The following is a 25,154-nucleotide window of genomic DNA, read 5'->3' on the forward strand; positions in this document are numbered from 1 at the left end:
TGATGTCTTGAGATGTTGCTTCAATATATCCACATAATTTTCCTTTCCTCATGATGCCATCTATTTTGTGAAGTGCACCAGTCCCTCATGCAGCAAAGCACCCCCACAACATGATGCTGCCACCCCCGTGCTTCATGGTTGGGGTGGTGTTCTTTGGTTTGCAAGCCTCTCCTCCCCTTTTTCCTCCAAACATAATGATGGTTATTATGGCTAAACAGTTATATTTTTGTTTCATCAGACCAGAAGACATTTCTCCAAAAAAGATGTTCTTTGTCCCCATGTGCAGTTGCAAACCGTAATCTGGCTTTTTTTTGCCGGTTTTGGAGCAGTGGCTTCTTCCTTGCTGAGCGGCCATACAGGTTATGTCTATATAGGACTGGTTTTTACTGTGGATATAGATAATTCTGTACCTGTTTCCTCCAGCATCTTCACAAGGTCCTTTGCTGTTGTTCTGGGATTGATTTGCGCTTTTTTGCACCAAACTACATTCATCTCTAGGAGACCGAACGCATCTCCTTCCTGAGCGGTATGATGGCTGCGTGGTCCCATGGTGTTTATACTTGCGTACTATTGTTTGTACAGATGAACGTGATACCTTCAGGCATTTGGAAATTGCTCCCAAGGATGAACCAGACTTGTGGAGGTCTCCAAAAAAATCTTTGCTGATTTTCCCATGATATCAAGCAAAGAGGCACTGAGATTGACGGTAGGCCTTGAAATACATCCACAGGTACACCTTCAATTGACTCAAATGATGTCAATTAGCCTATCAGAAGCTTCTAAAGCCATGACATAATTTTCTGGAATTTTCCAAGCTGTTTAAAGGCACAGGCACCTTAGTGTATGTCAACTTCTGACCCACTGGAATTGTAATACAATGAAATAATCTGTCTAAACAATTGTTGGGAAAATTACTTGTCATGCAAAGTAGATGTCCTAACCGACTTGCCAAAACTATACTTTGTTCACAAGAAATTTGTGGAGCGGTTGAAAAATCAGTTTGAGACTCCAATATAAGTATGTAAACTTCCTACTTCAACTGTACATGTTTGATGCAGTAAAAACGTCAATCTATTGACGTCTTTACCGCATCGCATGTGTTTGTATAAAAAAAGTTAACACTTGTGATCAATAGTAAAATGAACTAGTTTAGAAACCCATGGCTTCAATTTCAAAATCTATGTGCAATGGCATATCAATTTACCTCATTGCCGCCCACCAAAATTAGCCTACATTTAGGCTATTGTTTGTATTTCACACTGTTGGGGTAAAAATGTGTAATGCTTGTATAGATGTCAACCCCAGTTCATGTTATCGTCACCAATCAACTGCATTACAGTTAAACAACTACCACCCCCGATTTCTATATGCTAGTTATTCTACCAGCTTATACGAATGGGAAATGGCATTTAGCAGACAGTTTTGTAAACCTGAAACGGACAACTCCTAAATATATTTGGCTGTTTTCACTGCACAATATCCAAATCAGATCTTAGTAACCACCTTGTGGGCCTGTTTATAACATAATCATGATGGATTTGACAAATATCCACTTTGTTAGATCAGCTTTTTGGGTCTGCGTCCTATGTATGGTTGTTTTCTTCAGTGTGTGAATCTCCTATGTGATTTTACAGGCCAAATTTCACATTTACTTCCTTAATATGTAAAATGACTGCCTTGTTTGAATGTTTAGCCAAAGAGTTTTTATTTTCAGCACATACTGGGGGGAAAGCCCACCAATTCCCATACATTGAAAGTCAATGTAAATGTGACATGTAAACCGATAGACAAAATGTAACATGGCAGCTTCCACTCAAGCTCTAATTGGAGTAGATGAACACGTCTCCAAAACAATATCATTTCTTCTTCTTTATCAGCATATCCAATACAGATGGCGCTTTGCGTTTTTTACCTTCAAAAGCAAGAGAAAGAGTTAGTCCATTTCTATAAATTCAAACCATAGCAAATAGGGGTGTGATGTTTTAAATGAATTTGGGATTGTCAACGTTTAGATTTTTTGTGTGCAAATAATGCTACAACAATACTGCAAATAGAAGATGACATGCATCTTTCTAATTGTTTGCCACTGATAAAGCGCTCCACACCTCATTGTCGTTATTAGTTGGGAAAATGGCAGTGAGACATGAAAGCGACAGCAGCTAAGTACTGTATGGCAATACTTTAGTTAAATGAGAAGGTGATGAAATGCTAACTTTGAGGGGGAATTGAGCTACAGTAGCAGTACTGGTGCAATGCCGAAAGGGATGCACCGTGAGACCCATGCTGTTGCTGGCAGCAGTGGGATAAGGGACAGAGTGAAAAAAATTAATGATTGCAACCATTGTCAATGGTAGAGGATGTCTACTTCAATACCCTAATGGCATATCTAGAACCAGACTACAAGATGCCATGTCGAAAAACCACCACAGACCTGATGGAGAAATTTACAACGATTGCTCTCAAACACCATTGTTGGACGTCTATGAACACTCTGCAACGAGTCATCATATTGATGAGAAGTGTGACATGAAGTCCCATGTACTGAGAACATGGAGGAGAGGCACAAAGAGAACCTAAAACTGCATTTATACCATCATTACTGAGTGAATGGGGGACAGCAGTAAGGGGAGTGCCGTTGGGTAGGTAGCCAGGACTGCGTTTAGATTATTATATTATTATTATTTTTAATTAAACGCTTTAATGATAAATGGCAGTTTAAACACTAAGAAAATGTGTACATTTGTCACATCCCTAATTGCAAACAATGAGCTCCAATGAATCATTCCATCAAGTATATAGCAGTACATGTTTATTAGGACAAGGAACAGCTAATCTGCAGTCCCTGTCCTAAATACCGACAATTAGTCCTTTCATCAACAGTAACGTTAGTTGTCAGTACTAGCGATTAAGTAGTAATTTGTAAGGCATTCAGGGTGATATTCTGACTTGGTCCATCCATGTGCACAACTTGGACTTTCGCATATCATTTATTGATATCAATGGGAGATTTGCATGTAAGTTTGAGCATGCAGATCCAAAGTCAGAATATGGCGCTCTGTGTTATCCTATACTATGGTTAAGGTTAGGGGAAGCTGATCCTATAGCTGTACCTAGGGGAAACAAACCTTTCTCCTTGCTGGGTGACACATCACTGGAATGTGGGGATCTCTTTGCGTAGGCTGCCTTCATCCTCTGGATGTTCTTCTTGCTGATCACCTCGTGCTCCACTATGGGCCGCGGGTAGTCCTTACCTACGATGCACCCTGCTGCCTCCTGGACGCTGCGGGGAGCCTTCCACGGCTCGTAGATGTACTGAGCTGGGTACTTCTTCAAGTGGGGTAGGTATTTCCTACAACACAGATGATTGTGATTGGTTAGAACTTGAAGGGGGGGGGGTTGTCCTTCCTATGATGCACAGGTTCATGATTGGTTGTGGTTAATCATCAATTAACATATCATAAATCGCACTCACAGCTTTCCAATCATTTTTTAAAAATGTATGGTCTGTTTACATATTTTAGGGTTAAGGTTGGAATAAATGGGTATAACCTGTAAATTATTTATAATGACTTTTAGGGTGACTATAATTCTATTACACTTTGATACATCACATGCCTTTTTATTTTTCTGCATAAGTAAAAGCAGGAAATGTATCACCTATGCCTTTACTCTCATTCATTCCAATTAGACTGGTTTTGGATTTCTCCCTGACCAAGGTGGCTGCGATTTTTGCCCCATTATAGAACTGAGAGCTTATGACAGCCCCTTTTTATTAATTGAAAAATATCTTACCAGTTTAGGATTCAGATTAGAGGTTGGCCGATTAATTAGGGCCGGTTTCGAGTTTTCGTAATCGGCATTTTTGGACACCGATCATGGACGATTACATTGCAGGCTGACTGCCCTTTATGCGAGTGCAGCAAGGAGCCAGCTAGCATTAAATGTGTCTTATAAAAAACAGTCAATCCTAACATAATCACTAGTTTATCTAGCTTGTCCTGCGTTGCATATAATCGATGCGGTGCCTGTTAATTTATCATTGAATCACAGCCTACTTCACTAAACGGGTGATTTAACAAGCTCATTTGCGAAAAAAGCACTGTCGTTGCGCCAATGTGTACTTAACCATTAACATCAACACCTTTCTTAAAATCAATACACAAGTATATATTTTTAAACCTGCATATTTAGTTAATATTGCCTGCTAACATGAATTTCTTTTAACTAGGGAAATTGTCACTTCTCTTGCGATCTGTTCGACAGAGTCAGGGTATATGCAGCAGTTTGGGCCGCCTGGCTCGTTGCAAACTGGGTGAAGATAATTTCTTCCTAACAAAGACAGCCAACTTTGCCAAACGGGGGATGATTTCACAAAAGCGCATTTGCGAAAAAAGCACAATCGTTGCACGAATGTACCTAACCATGAACATCAATGCCTTTCTTAAAATCAACAGACAGAAGTATATATTTTTTTAAACCTGCATATTTAGTTAAAAGAAATTCATGTTAGCAGGCAATATTAAACTAGGGAAATTGTGTCACTTCTCTTGTGTTCATTGCACGCAGAGTCAGGGTATATGCAACAGTTTGAGCCCCTGGCTCGTTGCGAACTAATTTGACTTTGGGATGCCACCCGTTAGATAAAATACGGAACGGTTCCGTATTTCACTGAAAGAATAAACGTTTGGTTTTTGAAAAGACAGTTTCCAGATTTGACCATATTAATGACCTAAGGCTTGTTTTTCTGTGTGTTATATTATAATTAAGTCTATGATTTGATAGATCAGTCTGACTGAGCGGTGGTAGGCAGCAGCAGGCTCGTAAGCATTAATTCAAACAGCACTTTACTACGTTTGCCAGCAGCTCTTCGCTGTGCTTCAAGCATTGCGCTGTTTATGACCTATTAGAACATCCAATAGTCAAAGGTATATGAAATACAAATGGTATAGAGAGAAGTAGTCCTATAATAACTACAACCTAAAACTTCTTACCTGGGAATATTGAAGACTCATGTTAAAAGGAACCACCAGCTTTCATATGTTCTGAGCAAGGAACTTAAATGTTAGCTTTCTTACATGGCACATATTACACTTTTACTTCTCCAACACTTTGTTTTTGCATTATTTAAACCAAATTGAACATGTTTCATTACTTATGAGGCTAAATTGATTTTATTGATGTATTATATTAAGTTAAAATGGTGTTCATAGTTCATTCAGTATTGTTCTAATTGTCATTATTACATATACAGTGGGGCAAAAAGTATTTAGTCAGCCACCAATTGTGCAAGTTCTCTCACTTAAAAAGATGAGAGTCCTGTAATTTTCATCATAGGTACAGACAAAATTAGGGGGGAAAAAAATCCAGAAAACTCACATTGTAGGATTTGTAATGAATTTATTTGCAAATTATGGTGGAAAATAAGTATTTGGTCAATAACAACAGTTTCTCAATACTTTTATATACCCTTTGTTGGCAATGACAGAGGTCAAACGTTTTCTGTAAGTCTTCACACTGTTGCTGGTATTTTGGCCCATTCCTCCATGCAGATCTCCTCTAGAGCAGTGATGTTTTGGGGCTGTTGGGCAACACGGACTTTCAACTCCCTCCAAAGATTTTCTATGGTGATCATTTTGACCCCACGGGGTGAGATCTTGCGTGGAGCCCCAGATCGAGGGAGATTATCAGTGGTCTTACATGTCTTCCATTTCCTAATAATTGCTCCCACAGTTGATTTCTTCAAACCAAGCTGCTTACCTATTGCAGATTCAGTCTTCCCAGCCTGGTGCAGGTCTACAATTTTGTTTCTGATGTCCTTTGACAGCTCTTTGGTCTTGGCCGTAGTGGAGTTTGGAGTGTGACTGTTTGAGGTTGCTGACAGGTGTGTCTTTTATACTGATAACAAGTTCAAACAGGTGCCATTAATACAGGTAACGAGTGGAGGACAGAGGAGCCTCTTAAAGAAGAAGTTACAGGTCTGTGAGCGCTAGAAATCTTGCTTGTTTGTAGGTGACCAAATACTTATTTTCCACAATAATTTGCAAATAAATTCATAAAAAATCCTACAATGTGATTTTCTGGATTTTTCTTCTCATTTTGTCTGTCATAGTTGAAGTGTACCTATGATGAAAATTACAGGACTCATCTTTTTAAGTGGGAGAACTTGCACAATTGGTGGCTGACTAAATACTTTTTTGCCCCACTGTATATAAAAATCGTCCGATTAATCGGCATCCTCCTTTTTTGGTCCTCCAATAATCGGTATCAGCATTAAATCATAATCGGCCGACCTCTAATTCTGATCAACACATTTATTTGTGTGACAGCAAAAGAATTGGATGCTATGGTATTACAAGGTAATAAATCTAATATTCTGGCTTTGGTAAGGGTTAATGTTCTTACTTGATGTAGTCTCCGTTTTTGTCAGTTTTCTTCCCAAAGACGATGGGCGAGTAGACCCTGAAGAACTGGTGAAAGAAAGTACTAGCAGAGAGCCACTGCCAGTTCCCAGCATTCAGGGACCAGTCTCCATCCAATAAGAGTTCCTCAAATACCTGTGAGGCAAACAAGGTCCAATGAGAATCAACTCAATAATACAGTGGTCAGAACTAAGTTCATCTAAATATTCTGAAATGGTGTCAAAACCTTGTATCAGGCCTATTGATGCCAACATTTTCAGATCAATGCATTCAAAAGAGGATGAGAGAAAGACTCTACTTTCAAGTATTGAGTTGCTCCTCTAATCTCAGCATTTAGCCTCATTCTTACCAAACATGACCATTTTGATCTGGTTATTGTGCTTTTCATTAGACTTATGAGGAATGGTTGAGCATATATAGGGATTATGCCCCAAATGAATAATGTGCAAATGTTGCACAATCCAGGTGTCCAAAGCTATTAGACTTACCCAGAAAGACTCACAGCTGTAATCACTGCCAAAGGTGCTTCTGCAAAGCATTGATTCAGGGGTATGAATACTTATGTAAATTAGATCTGTATTTATTTTTTCAATAAATGTTTAAAAAATATATATTTATCATTATGGCGTAGATGGGTGAGTATCATTAACCCATTTAAAATTCAGGCTGTAACAAAATGTGGAAAAAGTCTAGGGGTATGAATACTTTTTGAAGGCACTGTATCTGTTGTATGGTGAACTTGGGTGTCAATATTTGTGTAAATCTGGCTTTAACAGCCCGTGCTTACCCAGCCACTGCTGTCACTGAATTGCACCTAATAGTCTACAGTAAGTTTCAAACTCTACAAAACAAGTCTGCCAAATAACTGTTGAATTATCAATTGAAAGTTAACCATTTGAGACACACACTAGTAACATGTTGATTGGCAGTAAAAACTACAGTTACAGCTTTCAGACGGCAGTGTGAACTTTAAAACCAATTATTAAAAGGTTTTCTATATTAAGATTTCACTGTAATAACCTTGTCCTTACAGAGCATAACAAATAGAGAGTACTTGAGTTGGATGGTTGTGCTGAGATTAATGGATGGGGCAGGAGCCAGGTTTAAATATCCATCCTCTAAGGAGCAGGACTAATCGTGTCACTTTATTCCATTAAACCATTCAACTCAGTACTAGACACAAGAGAGAGAAAAGTCCCTCAGCTTGAAAAGTTGGACGTAACAGACGAGGCACAAATCGTCTCTCTTAGGGAGACAGGATAACTCCTGAATTATAATTATGATGTAAGCAATGCATGATTGTTAAAGCTCTTGTTTGAGCAGAACATCTGACATGGCCATCAGGCCCTAACTGTAGATACACTTCGGTTTCACAAAGGTTCTTAGACTGTACAGTACATAGGCCTATTCACTGTGGTTTCTTTCTTCTATGCAAATTAGACTCCAGAAGAGAGAAATGCTATATTTCATAGATTTTTATTTTTTTATTTAACTAGGCAAGTCAGTTAAGAACAAATTCTTATTTTCAATGACGGCCTAGGAACAGTGGGTTAACTGCCTGTTCAGGGGCAGAACGACGGATTAGTACCTTGTCAGCTCGGGGGTTTGAACTTGCAACCTTCCGGCTACTAGTCCAACGCTCTAACCACTAGGCTCTGACAAATGATACCATCTAACTCATTATTGGAATAATTATTTGCAGTACACTGTGTTTTCAAAAACCACAGTGGACAATATGATCAATATTTCATATGGCCTATCATCATTTCAGACCAAGTGTCCTACAGTAACGATGAATGAATTAAAGATGGATGAAGAATGTGTTGCCCTTGGTGATACATTTCAATTAACAGTAGCTGGATATGTATGACACTTAATGCAGTGCCAGGCCATATTCAAGTCACCAAACAGGAAGTGAATGATTATATCCATGAACATGAATATTATTTAAAGATGGAATGGATGTGGTGGTTTCACCATTAAGGATTCCAGCTTTAATGTTCATGTTTGACTAATATCAATGATTGGTGGGCTAGGCTGGGACATTCAACTACATCATCCATGCTCTGCAGTGAGGACCTTGTCAATAAAGGGGTCAGACTTGTTGATCAATCTTTTTAAATGTCATTACACAACTTGAACATTGTAAATGTACTAACAGCAATAAGAGTAGGTAGTCTTTTTTTTCTTTTCTTGTGAGGTCCTGTATTTGCCTCACTGAAAAGCATTTTAAATGATCAGATGTCTTGTATTTACAGCATACATAATGGGGGTTCAATGATTACTTATTGTATTATTGCAGTACAGTTGTGATTGCTAAAGGCATGCTAGAGAATGCAGCTAAAACCCACTTGAGGTTATATACCGTAGACGTTAATAAATAACAATAATCCATAACGGCAAGGTATGGTAGTCCATACCTTCTGGCCCTCCTCCCAGCTGATCCACAGGTCTCCTCTGGTCAGGAAGCAGGCCACGGCGTGCCGGGCCAGGTGGTGGATCCAGCCCTCTTGCCTCAGCTGGGTCATGATGGCATCGATGAAGGGGAAACCAGTCCTGGCCTGCAGAGCAACACACGCACACATTGAGTGGATTGATAAACAACAATGTCATGCTTTACTATAGCATCAGATTAAGTGAAATTCTATTCTTCAGAGGTTTATGGTCTGGTTCCCAGACACAGATTGAACCTATTCCCCTGGACTAAAAAGCATGATCACTGGAAAATCTCCATTATTTGCTTTTTAGTCCAGGAGTAGACTTAATCTCTGACTGGAAAACTGGTCCTATGTGTTAGGAGCTCTACAGGCCTACCTCCGCCCATGCAGCCAGATACTCGGGGTTGCTGTCCCAGTCCACCTGTGTACACACCGGGTTTCCCTCCATCTTGTCAAAGTTGGGGATGCCCAGGCCGGCTGTGTAGAAGAACTCTCTCCACAGCAGCTGGCCATGCAGTGAGACGGGAGGCTTGGAGTGCTTCTTCTACAAATCCCACAAAGGTAAGATGTCAGACATTACTTTCCATTTTCCACAATATGACTTCCCATTCTTGTGCATGACCAAACTCTGCAAAACACTTACCCATCAATGGAAGTTGATTGATAGGCTTGAAGAGACTCACCCCTTGGTAGACGTCGGTTAGACTCCACCAGAAGGTGCGTACTGACAGGCAGCCAAATGTCATATAAGGGCTGAGGACGGTGGTGCTGGGGCTCAGGGAGTTTGGGGACGTCTGTGGTTTCTCAAAGCCACACACCCATTCCTGGGTGACGCCAAATAACGAAAATAAATTAAACAAGGAATTCCATTTAACCAACTCCCCCATTGACATCAATGAATGATTTACATGAAAGTCTGAGATAAGCGTGTGAACCTTAAGTCTAAATACTGACCAATGTGTAGGAAGGAAAATGGGTTTTTCCATCTTCCACCCACTTGTCATTGCTCATGTACCAGTAATCAAGATGGCTGCCAAAAGACATGAGTACCTTTCTCTCCATGTGTTGGTCCAGTCTCAGCAGAGCCTCTTGCTCTCCACCGGGGAACAGCTCCTCAGTCAAATACTCTGGATCCTGATACAACTTCTCTAACGTGGAGATGCCATAGTTTTCCTCATGTTTCTCTGAGCACAGAGTCTTTACATCTAGTTGAATGTGAGGAAGAAAGGCAAAAGTTAGGCCAATTCCCACAAGTGTGAAGGGTTTTCTGTATAGGGCTGAAATAATGTATGTTTCTTACAGAAATCTGAAAATAATTTGTATAAGCATGGTAGCAATTGAAAGTGAAGAGTTTGGAGATCATGGGGAAATTATTAGACCACAGTGGATGACAACAGTTGACCTAATACAAGACTAAATCCAAACATTACACTGTTGAATTTATGAGCATTTTACATTTAATGTACTTTTCGCCACATTTGTTGATAACGAAATCTGAAATACTCTGGATACATTCAGTAACATGATAAAAATATTCCTTAAATGTGGGGTAGGTGCAACATAACAAAACTAATTACACAGGTTTGAGTGAGGATGAACTGATGTCCCCAAGTGGCCACACACCTCTCCAAAGTGTAAACAGTTCCTAAGTCATTTCAATGCACTTTTATGACTCAAAAAGTCTTCAACTATAAAGATTTTTTTATTTTTTAGCTCTCCTAGCTGTGACGTTGAGGAATTAGAGCAAGTATACTTGTAGTTAACACAACCCTGTATCCCCGCTATATCACACAATTACTGTTGTTTACACAATCCAAAAACAGCCCATTATAAATTGCAATCTGGGTCAGGTGAGCATCATTTGAAAGCTTGTTCTAATGCCATCATGACTAGCTAAGTTATAAAAGGCTTTCACAAGGAAATTCTTAGAAACCGATCATAATTTGTGCGCATTGAAAGGAGTCGAGTGCATGTTCCGCAGCACATTTTCTTCACAAAAGACAAACAGGCTCATTCTGTTCAGAACAACCCAGGGTATTTTTTTTCTTCCTTGATTTAACTAGGCAAGTCAGTTAAGAACAAATTCTTATTTTCAATGACAGCCTAGGAACAGTGGGTTAACTGCCTTGTTCAGGGGCAAAACGACAGATTTTTACTTTGTCAGCTCGGGGATTCACCTTTCGGTTACTAGTCCAACGCTCTAACCACTAGGCTATGACACCATGTCATCTTGTAACTATACATCAAACAGTGATCATAATTGTTGACACTGTATATGACATGAGCTTTATGATATGGAAATGTGAAGTGCACATTTGGACTTGCTTGTATGACATCAAAGCGGTATGTAATATAATCCTCAAGGTCATCTTTCAAAATACATAGTCTTCTTAGTTAAAGCATTTCCCTCACTCAGACAAACAAAAATGTACAAATGTTGCCCAATTAGCAGGAAGGATGGGGGCAACTTCTTGTCGCTTATCAGTGCCCAAATTTGGAATTTTCAACCCTTATACACTCTTTCTCACAAAGTTAAAAGCGTTGGATTGGTTTTGGCCTAAGCATGGGCTAGAGGAACTTTCCACCATATTTCTTACACATTTTAAATCCATGAAGGGAAGTGAACAAGTGCACGCTTAGGACATAAAGGTAGAGAATCGGGACATGGCAAATATATTCACATGGGAGAACCATTCCAAAAGATCTTTTGGTCTTACCCTTCATGTCATCACTGGTTGGAGCGGGGATAGGCCTTTTGGGGGGACCGATACTACTGACAAGGGTCTGCAGCCGATTGTAGGTCAGGGGAGCCTTCCCGTTGTTCTCTTCAATTATCCTACAAGAATGACAGGGCAGGGATACAGATCATTAGTGCTGCATCCAAGATAGTCTTGCAACTTGAGTGATGGTGTTCATTTGATGTATTCAGACATTTTTCAATTAAGACAATGCCATCATGCATTTCTTTCTAAGATGTCTGTCTCCATATAAAAATAATCACATTTAATTTTATTCTTATTGTGTTTCATTAATTTCTAAGTTGGCAATAAGCTTTCTCTGCACAGAGTAAACACTCGTTAAGGATCGCTCACCTGTCTATGTTGTAGAGTGTGTGGGAGACTTTGTAGATGATTTCTACTCCGTGCTCTTCAGCTAACCGGACCACCTCCTTGTCCCGGCGGAGGCTGAAGGGCTCTGTGTCATACTCGTATGTCAACCGCGTCACCTTCCACTTCTGGAACAGCTTAGGAAAGACCTCCTCTGGCTTACCTCTCACCACAAACAGCCTGGAGAGTGGAGACCCCACCAGCACTTTTTACTTCACTAACTGTAGCATTTTTTAGAAGCACACAACAATAGAATACCAGTAGGGATCCATCTTGGATCGCCACACAACAAACAGCCAAGAAGAGACACCATATCTCATTTCTTTATCCACTCCTTACATTAACTAACCAAAACAATACATGCATCTTTATTGATCCATTACCAAAAAAATATTGTTTTGCTTCAACCGTACCCAGTCCCATCAACACAATATATCCACTAAGCAACTGAAATAGCATTGGACATCATGCTTTTGAGTTGTCATTTTATTCCTACCTAGAATCGAGTTTCCTCAGGCTGCAATCCAAGTCTTTAAGGGCTCCTATGAGGAACTTCCATCGGTTGATGCCAATTTTGACGTTGTTGGGGGCACAGGGGTCCAGAACAAACACAGGGTAGATCTCCTTGCAGTCCCGCAATGCAGCCACAAGTGCTGGATTGTCGTGCAGTCGGAGCCCCTTGCGGAACCAGTGAATGCAAGTATGAGCCATGCCTGTTTGGTGACCTACCTTTTAAGAATAAACGAATCAAGGAGGCAGGATTGTTAGTTCAAGCTCTGCTCCAGTGGTTCCCTCTCAGTCCTTACATGTCTGTCAGAAGTAGGTCTAAAGTGAGGGGGGGTAGTGTAGCCTAGCTGGACATTTATGGCAGTTGGTAGTCCTCTAATTCGGTTACTTTCAATATCTTGTTGGGATGTAATGGACTTCAAAAGGTAAACACTGTGTCCAGCATAGGTTACCTATCTAGGCTTTAAAATATTTTAATAAAAGTAGCCTACTGAATGTCTCTGTATGGGTTCGATTATGCCTACATAGTTTCTATTGTAAACGAATTGAGATACAATTTATCGGTTAAGTTATAAAAGGCTTTTCAATTTTCTCATGTAAACAAATGGCACAACAGTCCGTTTTCAAATAACTATTTTGTGCCTTTGAAACTAGTTTTAAAAACTAGACTTACCTTTATTATACAGTCTTGCCTGCACCAGTAGAAAATATTGACAATTTGTTTTGTAATCAATCGTAAAGAGAGTTACAAAACCTAACACAACACGTGTTACCCGTGAGCAGCCAATCAGACGTAGGTCTAATAAATGGATGCTGTTTCTGGCCAATAAGATCATTGAGACAGTCCGTGTTGTGTGGTGCACTGCCAAGCTGTGTAGTTGCTACTTCTCCATTAGATGGCGCCGTTGCAGCTACATAGCAGCGAGCCATTGCAACACGAGATTGACAATGTATAAGGTGAACGAAATGCTAAGGAAGTGCACACTTCGGGAGAAGGGTAGAAAATCGGAAGCAGACCTTATAAATGGACTCAGTGATAGGGCCTTAACTCAAGTGTTTACTGCTAAACATCCCATGGTCATCAAAGAGCCATCCTCTGTCTAGTTCTGGGACTTTATTTTTATTTAATTTTTTTACTAACAACAAATCAATACATGAAGTACATGTTGGAACACAAGTGTATATATAAATAATATACAAAGGACAATTGGGCTAGGGGGTACAATATCACATTACACAAGGACCTTAATTAAGGGACATACATACACTTAGAATTCTAACAGCTTTTTTTGTTTGTAGAGTATTTAATTGTCTTACAAAAAGAAATGTAACTATATTTTAAGGTAAGAAAATGTGGTGTTTTGTTTGTAATTTTACATTTGTGAATATGAAATCTGGCCAAAATAATAGTTTAATTAATTACATAAAATTGTTTCAGCTTATTTCTATCATAGGTAAAGAATCCAAGCAGTACATCTCTCCACAATAGTGTAAAATCTTCATAAATGTGTTCAATTATAAATCTACTGATGTCTTGACACAGTTTTCAATGCCAGAAAAAGAATACAATACCAGAAAAAGATGCAGCACCATTTCTGGGTGGTCATTACAAAAGGTACAATTTGAGTAACCTCAGCAGCAGGGAATAACAGGGAGGGACAGCCTCAGCAGTCAGCTGGCTCAGGCACCAGGACAACAGGAAGAAGAGGCATCAGACGAGCAGAAGCACCAGCAATAGTGCCACATACGTCTGCTGTTTGGATGCTGTTTGATGAGAGAGTAACTGGGGGTGCAGCACAAAGGAATCCCTCAGCAGATGCCATAATGGAGGTCTGATCCTATTTGCAGGAGCCCCTCCTCCAAAGATCTGCAGATCCTCTGAGCTGGTGGAAGAACAAGGCCTCTGTCTACCCACTGCTTACTAAAGTCATGACAGGGAGACTCTGCATAGTGACCACATCCATTCCCTCTGAGAGGGTCTTCTCGAAAACGGGACAAATAAACTAACTGTCTGTTACATGCAATATGCTTTGAACCAGACAGAGGTTGCTATCCAGTTTTGTGGCAAAACAAAGATGTGGTTGAATTTATTCTGCCAAGGTCTTATTGTCTCGGCCTTAGGCCTATATATCACTGTCGCAGGGCATATGAATTAACAGGATTTATAGAGCAAACACATTTATCACAACACAGATAGTAATATGGCTTTTTTTCTGGCTTCCTCTGTGATTTTTACCCACGCATCACTACTGCAGCAGTCTAAAAAATTGAACGGAAAAGGGAATAGTCTAAAATTGGAGTGTAGGATACGTTTATAAATGATAATACATCGTTTCTTGGTGGGATGCGTATATTGGGTAATTGGGTAATGATGCCCGTTTGAGGTGTTGGAAAATGTGAAGTATGCGCTGGGAAAAGTTGTCTATCAGAGTGACCAGGCGTGGTCTTATTTTGATTAATGATATTTTTGAAGAAAAGAGGAAGATTGCAGTGGGCATCACAAGAATCCGAACAACAGACGTATTGTGCTTTAAACTTCAGAGCCAAGCACCCATCAAAGGAGTCATTTCAGGAGTAACGACGGATGCTCAGGTTGAATACCTGAAGAGGATTCTTGTGGTTGGTGCCCGGCGTCTGACCCGCTGGGTGAATGGAGACAAATAAGTCTGTCGGCCCTGTTTTTTAAACGTTTTATAAAGAGCACCTATCTACGCAAAGATTGGTTATGTATACAGCTTTGTAAAAATGTTTAAGGATTTGGCCATGTTTGTTTCAAGTGTGTGCAGACGGACGGAGTATGCTGAAGAATGGTGTATAGATGGACGATCGGTGTTGCAATTGTGTTGGGGTCATGTTCCTGGTGTGGGTGGGTGGGGTTATATCCTTCCTGTTTGGCCCAGTCCGGGGGTGTCCTCAGATGGGGCCACAGTGTCTCCTAACCCCTCCCGTCTCAGCCTCCAGTATTTATGCTGCAGTAGTTTGTGTCGGGGGGCTAGGGTCAGTTTGTTATATCTGGAGTACTTCTCCTGTCCTATTCGGTGTCCTGTGTGAATTTAAGCGTGCTCTCTCTAATTCTCTCTTTCTCTCTCTCGGAGGACCTGAGCCCTAGGACGATGCCTCAGGACTACCTGACATGATGACTCCTTGCTGCCCCCAGTCCACCTGGCCGTGCTGCTGCTCCAGTTTCAACTGTTCTGCCTTATTATTATTCTACCATGCTGGTCATTTATGAACATTTGAACATCTTGGCCATGTTCTGTTATAATCTCCACCCGGCACAGCCAGAAGAGGACTGGCCACCCCACATAGCCTGGTTCCTCTCTAGGTTTCTTCCTAGGTTTTGGCCTTTCTAGGGAGTTTTTCCTCGCCACCGTGCTTCTACACCTGCATTGCTTGCTGTTTGGGGTTTTAGGCTGGGTTTCTGTACAGCACTTTGAGATATCAGCTGATGTACGAAGGGCTATATAAACACATTTGATTTGTGCCTTGTAAGGGTGAAGGAGATTGAGGTGGCATACATTAGAGCGTTCAATCGAATGCGGATGGAATTGAAAGAGTTGAGAATACAAGCGACGTTAGTGGAGATATCGTAATGGATGTAGCACAGCCTGTAGTAAATATTTTCTGACAGGCTTGGATTTTGTGGCGTTTATTGGCACAATTATAAACTGTACGGCTCCAGTCTCAAAGTAGTTAAACAACTGGACATTATTGTGGCTGCGGTAGAAACGTTTTTTAAGAGACGACTATTTAAGACTTGAAAGTGGTAGACTACTGGCGACGGAAGACGGCCCACCCTCCCATCTCAGATTCGTTTTTATTTTTAACAGAAAGTTGTATGATTCGTTTTTGTTGTTGGTAGTTCAGTTTTTGGGTGATCCTGTTTCCATCCCGATTAGTAAAATGTGCGAACGTCAATATAACGTTAACATAGAAGTCTGAATTTAACACGATCTAGTCAGCAAACTTTGTTTCCAGGCTGACTGACCGGGTCCTATGGTACGTTTTTTTATATCCGGCTAACTAACGTTAACTAGTAACTGGGCGATTCGACTATTAAGATCATGTTAAAGTACACACACGACTAGATAGCTATGTAACGGTTAATATACAGGATGTAGTTAGCTAGGCTTTTGTCGAGGGGAATTCTTGACAGCTGTGTAGCTAACTGTTAGCTAGCTAGCCAACCGTCTTCGTAAAACAATGGATTTGCTAGCGGAGGTCCCTAAAAAAGGAGCTTTCAAGGCTAGCTAGCATTCACATAGTCAGCTAGCCAGACCAGAGTTAGCAAGTTAGATCCAGATAAATGGCTAGATAACTATTCAGTAGCTGTAGTGTAAGTATTGCTTTCTATGTTTAACTAGTAGTTAGATTCCGCTTGCTAGCTAACGTTAGTTAACATGAAACTGCTTTGAACTTTTGATGACAAGCTAACGTTAGCAGGTTAGACTTGTCATTGGCCCCATATATATTGTTGGTTAACTATTTACCCTAGTTAAAGAACCGGGTTTGTTCTGTATTTTTTGGCTTGTTATAAACTGAGTTTCAAACAAACTAGCTAGCTAGTTATGATGGCACCCATATGTATGGGTTTTGAAGTCTAACCTGCTAGCCTGTCATCAAAAGTTCGAAATCAAATTGTATTAGTCACCTGCGCCGAATACAACAGGTGTAGTAGACCTTCCAGTGAAATGCTTACTTATGATCCCCTAACAAACAGTGCAGTTTTAAAAATACGGATAAAAGTAATTAAAGAGCAGCAGTAAAAAAAATATATATATACACACAGGGGGGTGCTGGTACAGAGTCAATGAGCGAGGGCACCGATTAATTTAATTAACAGTGAGGGAAAATAGTATTTGATCCCCTACTGATTTTGTACGTTTGCCCACTGACAAAGAAATGATCAGTCTAATTTTTTATGGTAAGTTTATTTGAACAGTGAGAGACAGAATAACAGCAAAAATCCAGAAAAACGCATGTCAACAATGTTATAAATTTATTTGCAGTTTAATGAGGGAAATAAGTATTTGACCCCTCTGCAAAACATGACTTAGTGGCAAAACCCTTGTTGACAATCAGAGGTCAGACGTATCTTGTAGTTGGCCATCAGGTTTGCACACATCTCAGGAGGGATTTTGTCCCACTCCTCTTTGCAGATCTTCTCCAAGTCATTAAGGTTTCGAGGTTGATTTTTGGCAACTCGAACCTTCAGCTCCCTACACAGATTTTCTATGGGATTAAGGTCTGAAGACTGGCTAGGCCACTCCAGGACCTTAATGTGCTTCTTCTTGAGCCACTCCTTTGTTGCCTTGGCCGTGTGTTTTGGGTCATTGTCATGCTGGGCTGATTCCTCACCGTTCTCATGATCATTGCAACTCCACGAGGTGAGATCTTGCATGGAGCCCCAGGCCGAGGGAGATTGTCAGTTTTTGTGTTTCTTCCATTTGCAAATAATCACACCAACGGTTGTCACCTTCTCACCAAGCTGCTTGGCGATGGTCTTGTAGCCCATTCCAGCCTTGTGTAGGTCTACAATCTTGTCCCTGACATCTTTGGAGAGCTCTTTGGTCTTGGCCATGGCGGAGCGTTTGGAATCTGATTGATTGATTGCTTCTGTGGACAGGTGTCTTTTATATACAGGTAACAAGCTGAGATTAGGAGCACTCCCTTTAAGAGTGTGCTCCTAATCTCAGCTCGTTACCTGTATAAAAGACACCTGGGAGCCAGAGATCTTTCTGATTGAGAGGGGGTCAAATACTTATTTCCCCTCATTAAAATGCAAATCAATTTATAACATTTTTGACACGTTTTTCTGGATTTTTTTGTTGTTATTCTGTCTCTCACTGTTCAAATAAACCTACCATTAAAATTATAGACGGATCATTTCTTTGTCAGTGGGCAAATGTACAAAATCAGCAGGGGATCAAATACTTTTTTCCCTCACTGTAGGTAGATTTAATTAAAGTGACTGCATAGATGACAACAGAGTGGTGTAGAGAGGGGAGGGGGGGTCAATGCAAATAGTTTAGGTAGCCATTTGACTAGATGTTCAGGAGTCTTATGGTTTGGGGGTAGAAGCTGTTTAAAAGCCTCTTGGACCTAGACTTGGCGCTCCGGTACCGCTTGCCGTGTGGTAGCAGAGAGAACAGTCTATGACTAGGGTGGTGGAGTCTTTGACAATTATTAGGGCCTTCCTCTGACACCGCCTGGTATAGAGGTCCTGCATGGCAGGAAGCTTGGACCCAGTGATGTACTGGGCCGTTCGCACTACCCTCTGTAGTGCCTTGCGGTCGGAGGCTGAGCAGTTGCCATACCAGGCAGTGATGCAACAAGTCAGGATGCTCTCGATGGTGCAGCTGTAGCACTTTTTGAGGATCTGAGGACCCGTGCCGAATCTTCTCAGTTTCCTGAGGGGGAATAGATTTTGTCGTGCCCGCTTCACGACCGTCATGGTGTGCTTTGGCAAGGCATTATGGTGGTCTGCTTAAAACATGTTGCTATTACACACTCGGACAGGGAGAGGTTGAAAATGTCAGTGAAGACACTTCCTAGTTGGTCAGCGCATGCTCGCAGTACACGTCCTGATAATCCGTCTGGCCCTGCGGCCTTGTGAATGTTGACCTGTTTAAAGGTCTTACTCACATCGGCTCTGGAGAGCATGATCACACTCGTGTCGTGTCACTGGGCAGCTCTCGGTTGTGCTTCCCTTTGTAGTCTGTAATGGTTTGCAAGCCCTGCCACATCCGACGAGCGTCAGAGCCGGTGTAGTACAACTCGATCTTAGTCCTGTATTGATGCTTTGCCTGTTTAATGGTTTGTCAGAGGGCATAGACATTTCTTATAAGCTTCCGGGTTAGAGTCCCGCTCCTTGAAAGCGGCAGCTCTAGCCTTTAACTCAGTGTGGATGCTGCCAGTAATCCATGGCTTCTGGTTGGGGTATGTACGTATGGTCACTGTGGAGACGACGTCATCGATGCACTTATTGATGAAGTCAATGACAGATGTAGTGTACTCCTCAATGCCATTGGAGGAATCCCGGTACATATTCCAGTCTGTGCTAGAAAAACAGTCCTGTAGCTTAGCATCTGCTTCATCTGACCACTTGTTTTTGTTGATCTAGTCACGGGTGCTTCCTGCTTTAATTTTTGCTTGTTAACAGGATTGAGGAGAATGGAATTATGGTCAGATTTGCCAAATGGAGGGTGAGGGAGAGCTTTGTATGCATCTTTGTGTGTGGAGTATAGGTGGTCTAGAGTTATTTTCCCTCTGGTTGCACATTTAACATGCTGATAGAAATTTGGTAAAACTGATTTAAGTTTCCCTGCATTAAAGTCCTCGGCTACTAGGAGCGCCACCTCTGGGTGAGCGTTTTCTTGTTTGCTTATGGCAGTTTCATGTTAACTAGCTAGCTAACGGAATCTAACTACTAACGTTAGTTAAACACAGAAAGCAATACTTGCAATTTATTTGGGGTGCCTGGTTGATATCAGCTGTGAAGTCCATCATTGTAGCTAATGACTTAAATTTGGACTGTTTTGACTCACAGGAAGAGATGTCAGGAGTAAGTGCGGTGAGCTCGGCGTTGCCTGCGGCTACAACCCGTACCACCTCATTCAAGGGCTCCTGCCCCAGCTCGAAGTATGTGAAGCTGAACGTGGGCGGGGCGCTCTACTACACCACCATGCAGACACTCACCAAGCAGGACACCATGCTCAAGGCCATGTTCAGCGGTAGGATGGAGGTTCTCACAGACAGCGAAGGTATTGATGATGACATGGGTTGACTGCACCAAGGGTTTCCCAAACCTTTGTCCACTGCCAAGTCTTGGCACTTCATGTTCCTTCATGCTGCATAGGATACGATTCTCCCAGGCTAGCTGCCCTTGCATGCCTCCCATCATGTCTTCTGAGATGACGCTATATGAAGACGCACAGTCTACTATCTCCACTCTGTTGTCTCTGCCACTTCTCAATGTAATGAGCCCTGTCCTCTGCTGCAGGCTGGATCCTTATTGACAGGTGTGGGAAGCACTTTGGGACCATTCTGAACTACCTGCGTGATGGTGCTGTACCTCTGCCTGAGATCCGGAGAGAGGTGGAAGAGCTCCTGGCAGAGGCCAAATATTACCTGGTGCAGGGGTTAGCTGACGAGTGCCATGCTGCCTTACAGGTATTGTGTATCACCTTAACATATTGTAAACACTTACCTGTAATTAATCTCTCTCTTGGTGTCTCTCCTTCTCTGTGTGCTTGTGTGGCCCATCATGCCATCATTGAATTATTTGTGTCCTGTTTTCCTCCATGCGTTCAGAACAAAGATATGTATGAGCCCTTCTGTAAAGTGCCCTTGGTCACTTCATCAAAGGAAGAACAGAGACTCATATCTACCTCCAACAAGGTTAAAAGAAAAATCACAATTTACATGTATGATTAGACAGACATGTCACAATATTGTATTCTGTTTGTTTCTCAAGACTGACTGCCTCTGTGTCTTAATTTTGTATTACAGCCCACAGTCAAGCTGTTATACAACAGGAGCAACAACAAGTACTCTTACACCAGGCAAGCTAAACATTGCATATGATTGTGGGGAAAATACTTATAATGAGCACATCACTGTGTTTCTTAAATGTATGTGTGAAGGGGATTGTATCAATTATTTAACTTGTATAGCACTTTTCATTACAGAAAATAATATCAAAGTGCATAAAAAGTGAAACAAATAAACTTAAATTGATGGAGATTAAATGTTTCTATTTGGCTTTTGCTAAATGGCTGGGAGTTGAGGCACTTTGGATTGGAAAGACAGTGTAGCTCCAGCGGAGGGAGCGTCTATGTTTCTCACTGGCTGTACCAAAGACAGTCTGACAAACGGGCCCGGAGCTCTTCATCAGTGCACCACATTTGCTTCTCTGACGGTCAGATTTTTACCACCAGTAAGCCAACCAACATTATCACCACCAGTAACTATACCAGCCAACCAACATTATCACCACCAGTAACTATACCAGCCAACCAACATTATCACCACCAGTAACTATACCAGCCAACCAACATTATCAGTATCCTCCATAGGACCCGGTCCTCCATTGAGGAACATGTAGCACCCACCTGGGGGATGCAACAGCTGCTGAAAAGAGCACGAAAAGCCACCCCATCTTGGCAGTGGTTAAGAACAGTCCCTGAGCCTCTTCTGCCATCTCTAGACACAGTATGCGGTACTTGTTGTAATTCTTCCCGACAGATGAAACGATTATGCCGGGCCGCATTATATGAATCCAAACAGCTAATGTTAGCTAGCAAGTTAAACTTTTCATCGCAATTCTGAAAATCAGAGTCAAGACCACAAGATGTAAGTGATCAACCCTCAGAACAGTCGTGTATAGCGATTTTAAACCGATTGACAACCATACATTAACATCTGGTGTCATTACCTTTTTACAGCAACTCCGATGACAACATGCTGAAAAACATAGAGCTGTTTGACAAGCTCTCTCTGCGGTTCAACGGACGTGTGCTCTTCATCAAGGACGTGATCGGGGATGAGATCTGCTGCTGGTCATTCTATGGGCAGGGCCGTAAGATCGCTGAGGTGTGCTGTACCTCCATAGTCTATGCAACAGAGAAGAAGCAAACCAAGGTAATTGGTTTCCCACAGCAAGAACACAGAAAATGTATGATATGAAAGTTGTTTGCTCTGGCAAAAGCATAGACTAGTCTCCTGTCAGTGAGAAACCTTGTATTTGTACCTAGTGTGGTCGAAGCAGTATAGTCTTTCCTCAGGTGGAGTTCCCAGAGGCTCGTATCTATGAGGAGACACTCAACATCCTGCTGTATGAGTCTCAGGACGGGCGTGGTCCAGACAACGCTCTACTGGAGGCTACAGGGGGCGCTGCAGGCCGATCCCATCACCTGGATGAGGACGAGGAACGGGAACTCATCGAGAGGGTGCGACGCATTCACATCAAACGCCCTGATGACCGCACCCACCACCACCAGTAACTATACCAGCCAACCAACATTATCGCCACCACTAACTATACCAGCCAACCAACATTATCGCCACCACTAACTATACCAGCCAACCAACATAATCGCCACCACTAACTATACCAGCCAACCAACATTATCGCCACCACTAACTATACCAGCCAACCAACATTATCGCCACCACTAACTATACCAGCCAACCAACATTATCGCCACCACTAACTATACCAGCCAACCAACATTATCGCCACCACTAACTATACCAGCCAACCAACATTATCGCCACCACTAACTATACCAGCCAACCAACATAATCGCCACCACTAACTATACCAGCCAACCAACATTATCGCCACCACTAACTATACCAGCCAACCAACATTTTCGCCACCACTAACTATACCAGCCAACCAACATTATCGCCACCACTAACTATACCAGCCAACCAACATTATCGCCACCACTAACTATACCAGCCAACCAACATTATCGCCACCACTAACTATACCAGCCAACCAACATTATCGCCACCACTAACTATACCAGCCAACCAACATTATCGCCACCACTAACTATACCAGCCAACCAACATTATCGCCACCACTAACTATACCAGCCAACCAACATTATCGCCACCACTAACTATACCAGCCAACCAACCAACATTATCACCACCAGTAAGCCAACCAACATTATAGCCACCAGTAACTATACCAGCCAACCAACATTATCGCCACCAGTAAGCCAACCAACATTGTCCGTATCCACAGTGACTATTACCCATCACTGACAGAGAACAAGTGCAATCACACAATACCCACAAGTAATCTCATATCCTTGACATTGACCACAAGTGACCTCTGTGCTTCTGCATCACAGCCACTTATGAACTTTTGCCAGTCTCTAATCATGATTATAAACTGGGTGGTTCGAGCCCTGAATGCTGATTGGCTGACAGCCGTGGTATATCAGACCGTATACCACGGGTATGACAAAACATGTATTTTTACTCTAATTACGTTTTGCAACCAGTTTATAATAGCAATAAAGCAACTCAGGCGTTTGTGGTATATGGCCGTATACCACACCCCCTCATGCCTTATTGCTTAAGTAGAGCATGGTTTGGGTGTTAGTTTGTGTGTTGTCCCAAATGGCTGTATCAGTGTTTTCTAAACCCTTCATGAGAGCTGTTCTTTTTATCAGTGGTCAAAGAAGACTTATTTGACCCCCTGTATTTCCATATGTTTTGTATGTCTCATCTTTGTATGAATGTTGACATGTCCAGTAGGAGATCTGGTGCCTTAAATCTGTGGTCTTGTGCCTTAAGTCTGTGGGTGTAAGTGCAGCTTACAATCTGATTTACTTTATCATGTCACTACAACATTGCTTGGAAGTTCATGTATTGTCACAGAGTAGGTAGTTCAGATCAATTGTATTTCAGTGATTATAGTAATACACTGTGTAACAATACCTTTTCCTACCACTTCAGTTTTTAGAGATGTTTTATGAGAGAGAAAAGAAACCTGTACGCTGCTCTTGCTAGTGTGACTGTTCTTTATTAAGCTTTATGTATTGTCCTCAAGGCCCTTTGTCAGAGCTTTTGTGAGTTTTTAATTTGCACCCTTATGTAGACATTGCTCCACCCAGAGCCGTTCAATGCATCGACTGGGGTTGGAGTGAAGGACAAATATATTCATTAGCTTGAATTGGTGATATGCAAACTGTATCTAGAGGCGAAAGAAACATACCTATTTAGACGAGGTGCTGGCTAGCAGAGTAGAACATTGTCTGTCCAAACGTTGGATATTAGGTTATTAAATTATTGCATCTGAGCTCCTAGAGTGTGCGGCTCTCCTTTCATTTTTCAAATATACAAACTGCATTTTATCATGTTTTAGAAATTTGGTGCTTCTATTTTCTGTATGTTCTCATTTCATCCAGCAGAGGGTGTTGTGTACAAAGACACTGAAAGTGTGCTAAGTTGTTGAAGTTACCCCTAGATGCTGATCTTGGGTCAGTTTTGTTTTTCCCCCACTAATGGATAAGGGTTGGGAAGCTGACCCTAGATATTTGCCTAGGGGAACTTTACCCCAGAGCAATATGTTACAACCCACCCCTGAATTGTAAGTGGAGTGAATACACCCACCTTTTATACTGTAGTCATGGATTAATGATTTTTTTTGGCATCCTAAAGAACCTTTTGAGATGCTGGATGTGTAATTAAATGGATGTTATTGCTTCCTGTTACAATAATTCTTTGAGGGCGACGTTATTATAAGACAACTTGTTTGAAAGACAAGAAATTAAACCAAGCACATCCAGACAGCAAATAATGTCACAATTTAACACTATTTTACCTGGGAAAGGATTGTCTTTTGCACTGTATTTAACATTTCTTACAATAAAGATTTTTATGAATACACTAGTTGGTTTTAATGTAAATATGGTACAGCATCTTTGTGAGAAAGTATACAAATGATGACACAGCCTATTGCTTCAAAATCCATTTTTTACTATTTTATCCATATTGTTTATCTCTATAAAATCTAGTGAAAATATCCCAAAAAACAAACCACATTTTACAAATGAGCCCTAATACAGTAATCACAACTGAGCCCATGTAGGTGATGTGTAGCTTAATAACAGGTGAAGTTTTTGACAGAGTGGAACACCCGTAATTCCTTTGGGATT

At 41.3% G+C, this 25,154-nt stretch overlaps 2 protein-coding genes across 5 annotated transcripts; one reads left to right on the forward strand and one right to left on the reverse strand.

The window, feature by feature from the left end:
• Positions 1-1,677: 1,677 nt before the first annotated feature.
• On the reverse strand, positions 1,678-13,269 carry cry5 (cryptochrome circadian regulator 5). 2 transcript variants are annotated; one of them, XM_024431232.2, is made up of 11 exons: positions 13,145-13,269; positions 12,461-12,693; positions 11,950-12,144; positions 11,575-11,693; positions 9,908-10,062; positions 9,541-9,681; positions 9,234-9,401; positions 8,840-8,980; positions 6,403-6,554; positions 3,126-3,349; positions 1,678-1,912 (listed from the first exon to the last, which is right to left on the reverse strand). In XM_024431232.2, the coding sequence occupies exons 2-11, from the start codon at positions 12,673-12,675 to the stop codon at positions 1,857-1,859; spliced, it is 1,566 nt and encodes a 521-aa protein (XP_024287000.1). In that variant the 5' UTR covers positions 12,676-12,693; positions 13,145-13,269; the 3' UTR covers positions 1,678-1,856. The 2 variants fall into 2 exon arrangements, with proteins under 2 accessions (XP_024287000.1, XP_024286999.1); XM_024431231.2 differs by having other exon boundaries at positions 1,678-3,349.
• A 2,618-nt stretch (positions 13,270-15,887) lies between these two features.
• LOC112257570 (BTB/POZ domain-containing adapter for CUL3-mediated RhoA degradation protein 3) lies at positions 15,888-24,885 on the forward strand. 3 transcript variants are annotated; one of them, XM_024431233.2, is made up of 7 exons: positions 15,890-16,470; positions 20,021-20,234; positions 20,474-20,643; positions 20,785-20,871; positions 20,983-21,035; positions 21,918-22,113; positions 22,257-24,885. In XM_024431233.2, exons 1-7 carry the CDS (start codon positions 16,468-16,470, stop codon positions 22,473-22,475), a joined length of 942 nt encoding a protein of 313 aa, XP_024287001.1. In that variant the 5' UTR covers positions 15,890-16,467; the 3' UTR covers positions 22,476-24,885. The 3 variants fall into 3 exon arrangements, with proteins under 3 accessions (XP_024287003.1, XP_024287001.1, XP_024287002.1); XM_024431234.2 differs by lacking the exon at positions 15,890-16,470 and adding an exon at positions 16,550-16,807; XM_024431235.2 differs by lacking the exon at positions 20,785-20,871 and having other exon boundaries at positions 15,888-16,470.
• Positions 24,886-25,154: the final 269 nt, after the last annotated feature.

The sequence above is a fragment of the Oncorhynchus tshawytscha genome, linkage group LG09 (assembly GCF_018296145.1).
Source record: "Oncorhynchus tshawytscha isolate Ot180627B linkage group LG09, Otsh_v2.0, whole genome shotgun sequence".
In the NCBI taxonomy this organism is placed as follows: domain Eukaryota; kingdom Metazoa; phylum Chordata; class Actinopteri; order Salmoniformes; family Salmonidae; genus Oncorhynchus; species Oncorhynchus tshawytscha.

What these genes read in the sequence shown, in the direction of transcription:
- cry5 (XM_024431231.2), bottom strand. Translation starts at nt 12,675, where the DNA reads ATGGCTCATACTTGCATTCACTGGTTCCGCAAGGGGCTCCGACTGCAC. An exon ending in ACCAACACATGGAGAGAAAG is followed by an intron (nt 9,682 to 9,907) that starts GTACTCATGTCT and finishes GGCGTCACCCAG; the next exon opens with GAATGGGTGTGTGGCTTTGA. An exon ending in TAACCGACGTCTACCAAGGG is followed by an intron (nt 9,402 to 9,540) that starts GTGAGTCTCTTC and finishes TGGGATTTGTAG; the next exon opens with AAGAAGCACTCCAAGCCTCC.
- LOC112257570 (XM_024431233.2), top strand. An exon ending in AGTGCCATGCTGCCTTACAG is followed by an intron (nt 20,644 to 20,784) that starts GTATTGTGTATC and finishes CCATGCGTTCAG; the next exon opens with AACAAAGATATGTATGAGCC. An exon ending in TCATATCTACCTCCAACAAG is followed by an intron (nt 20,872 to 20,982) that starts GTTAAAAGAAAA and finishes TTTGTATTACAG; the next exon opens with CCCACAGTCAAGCTGTTATA.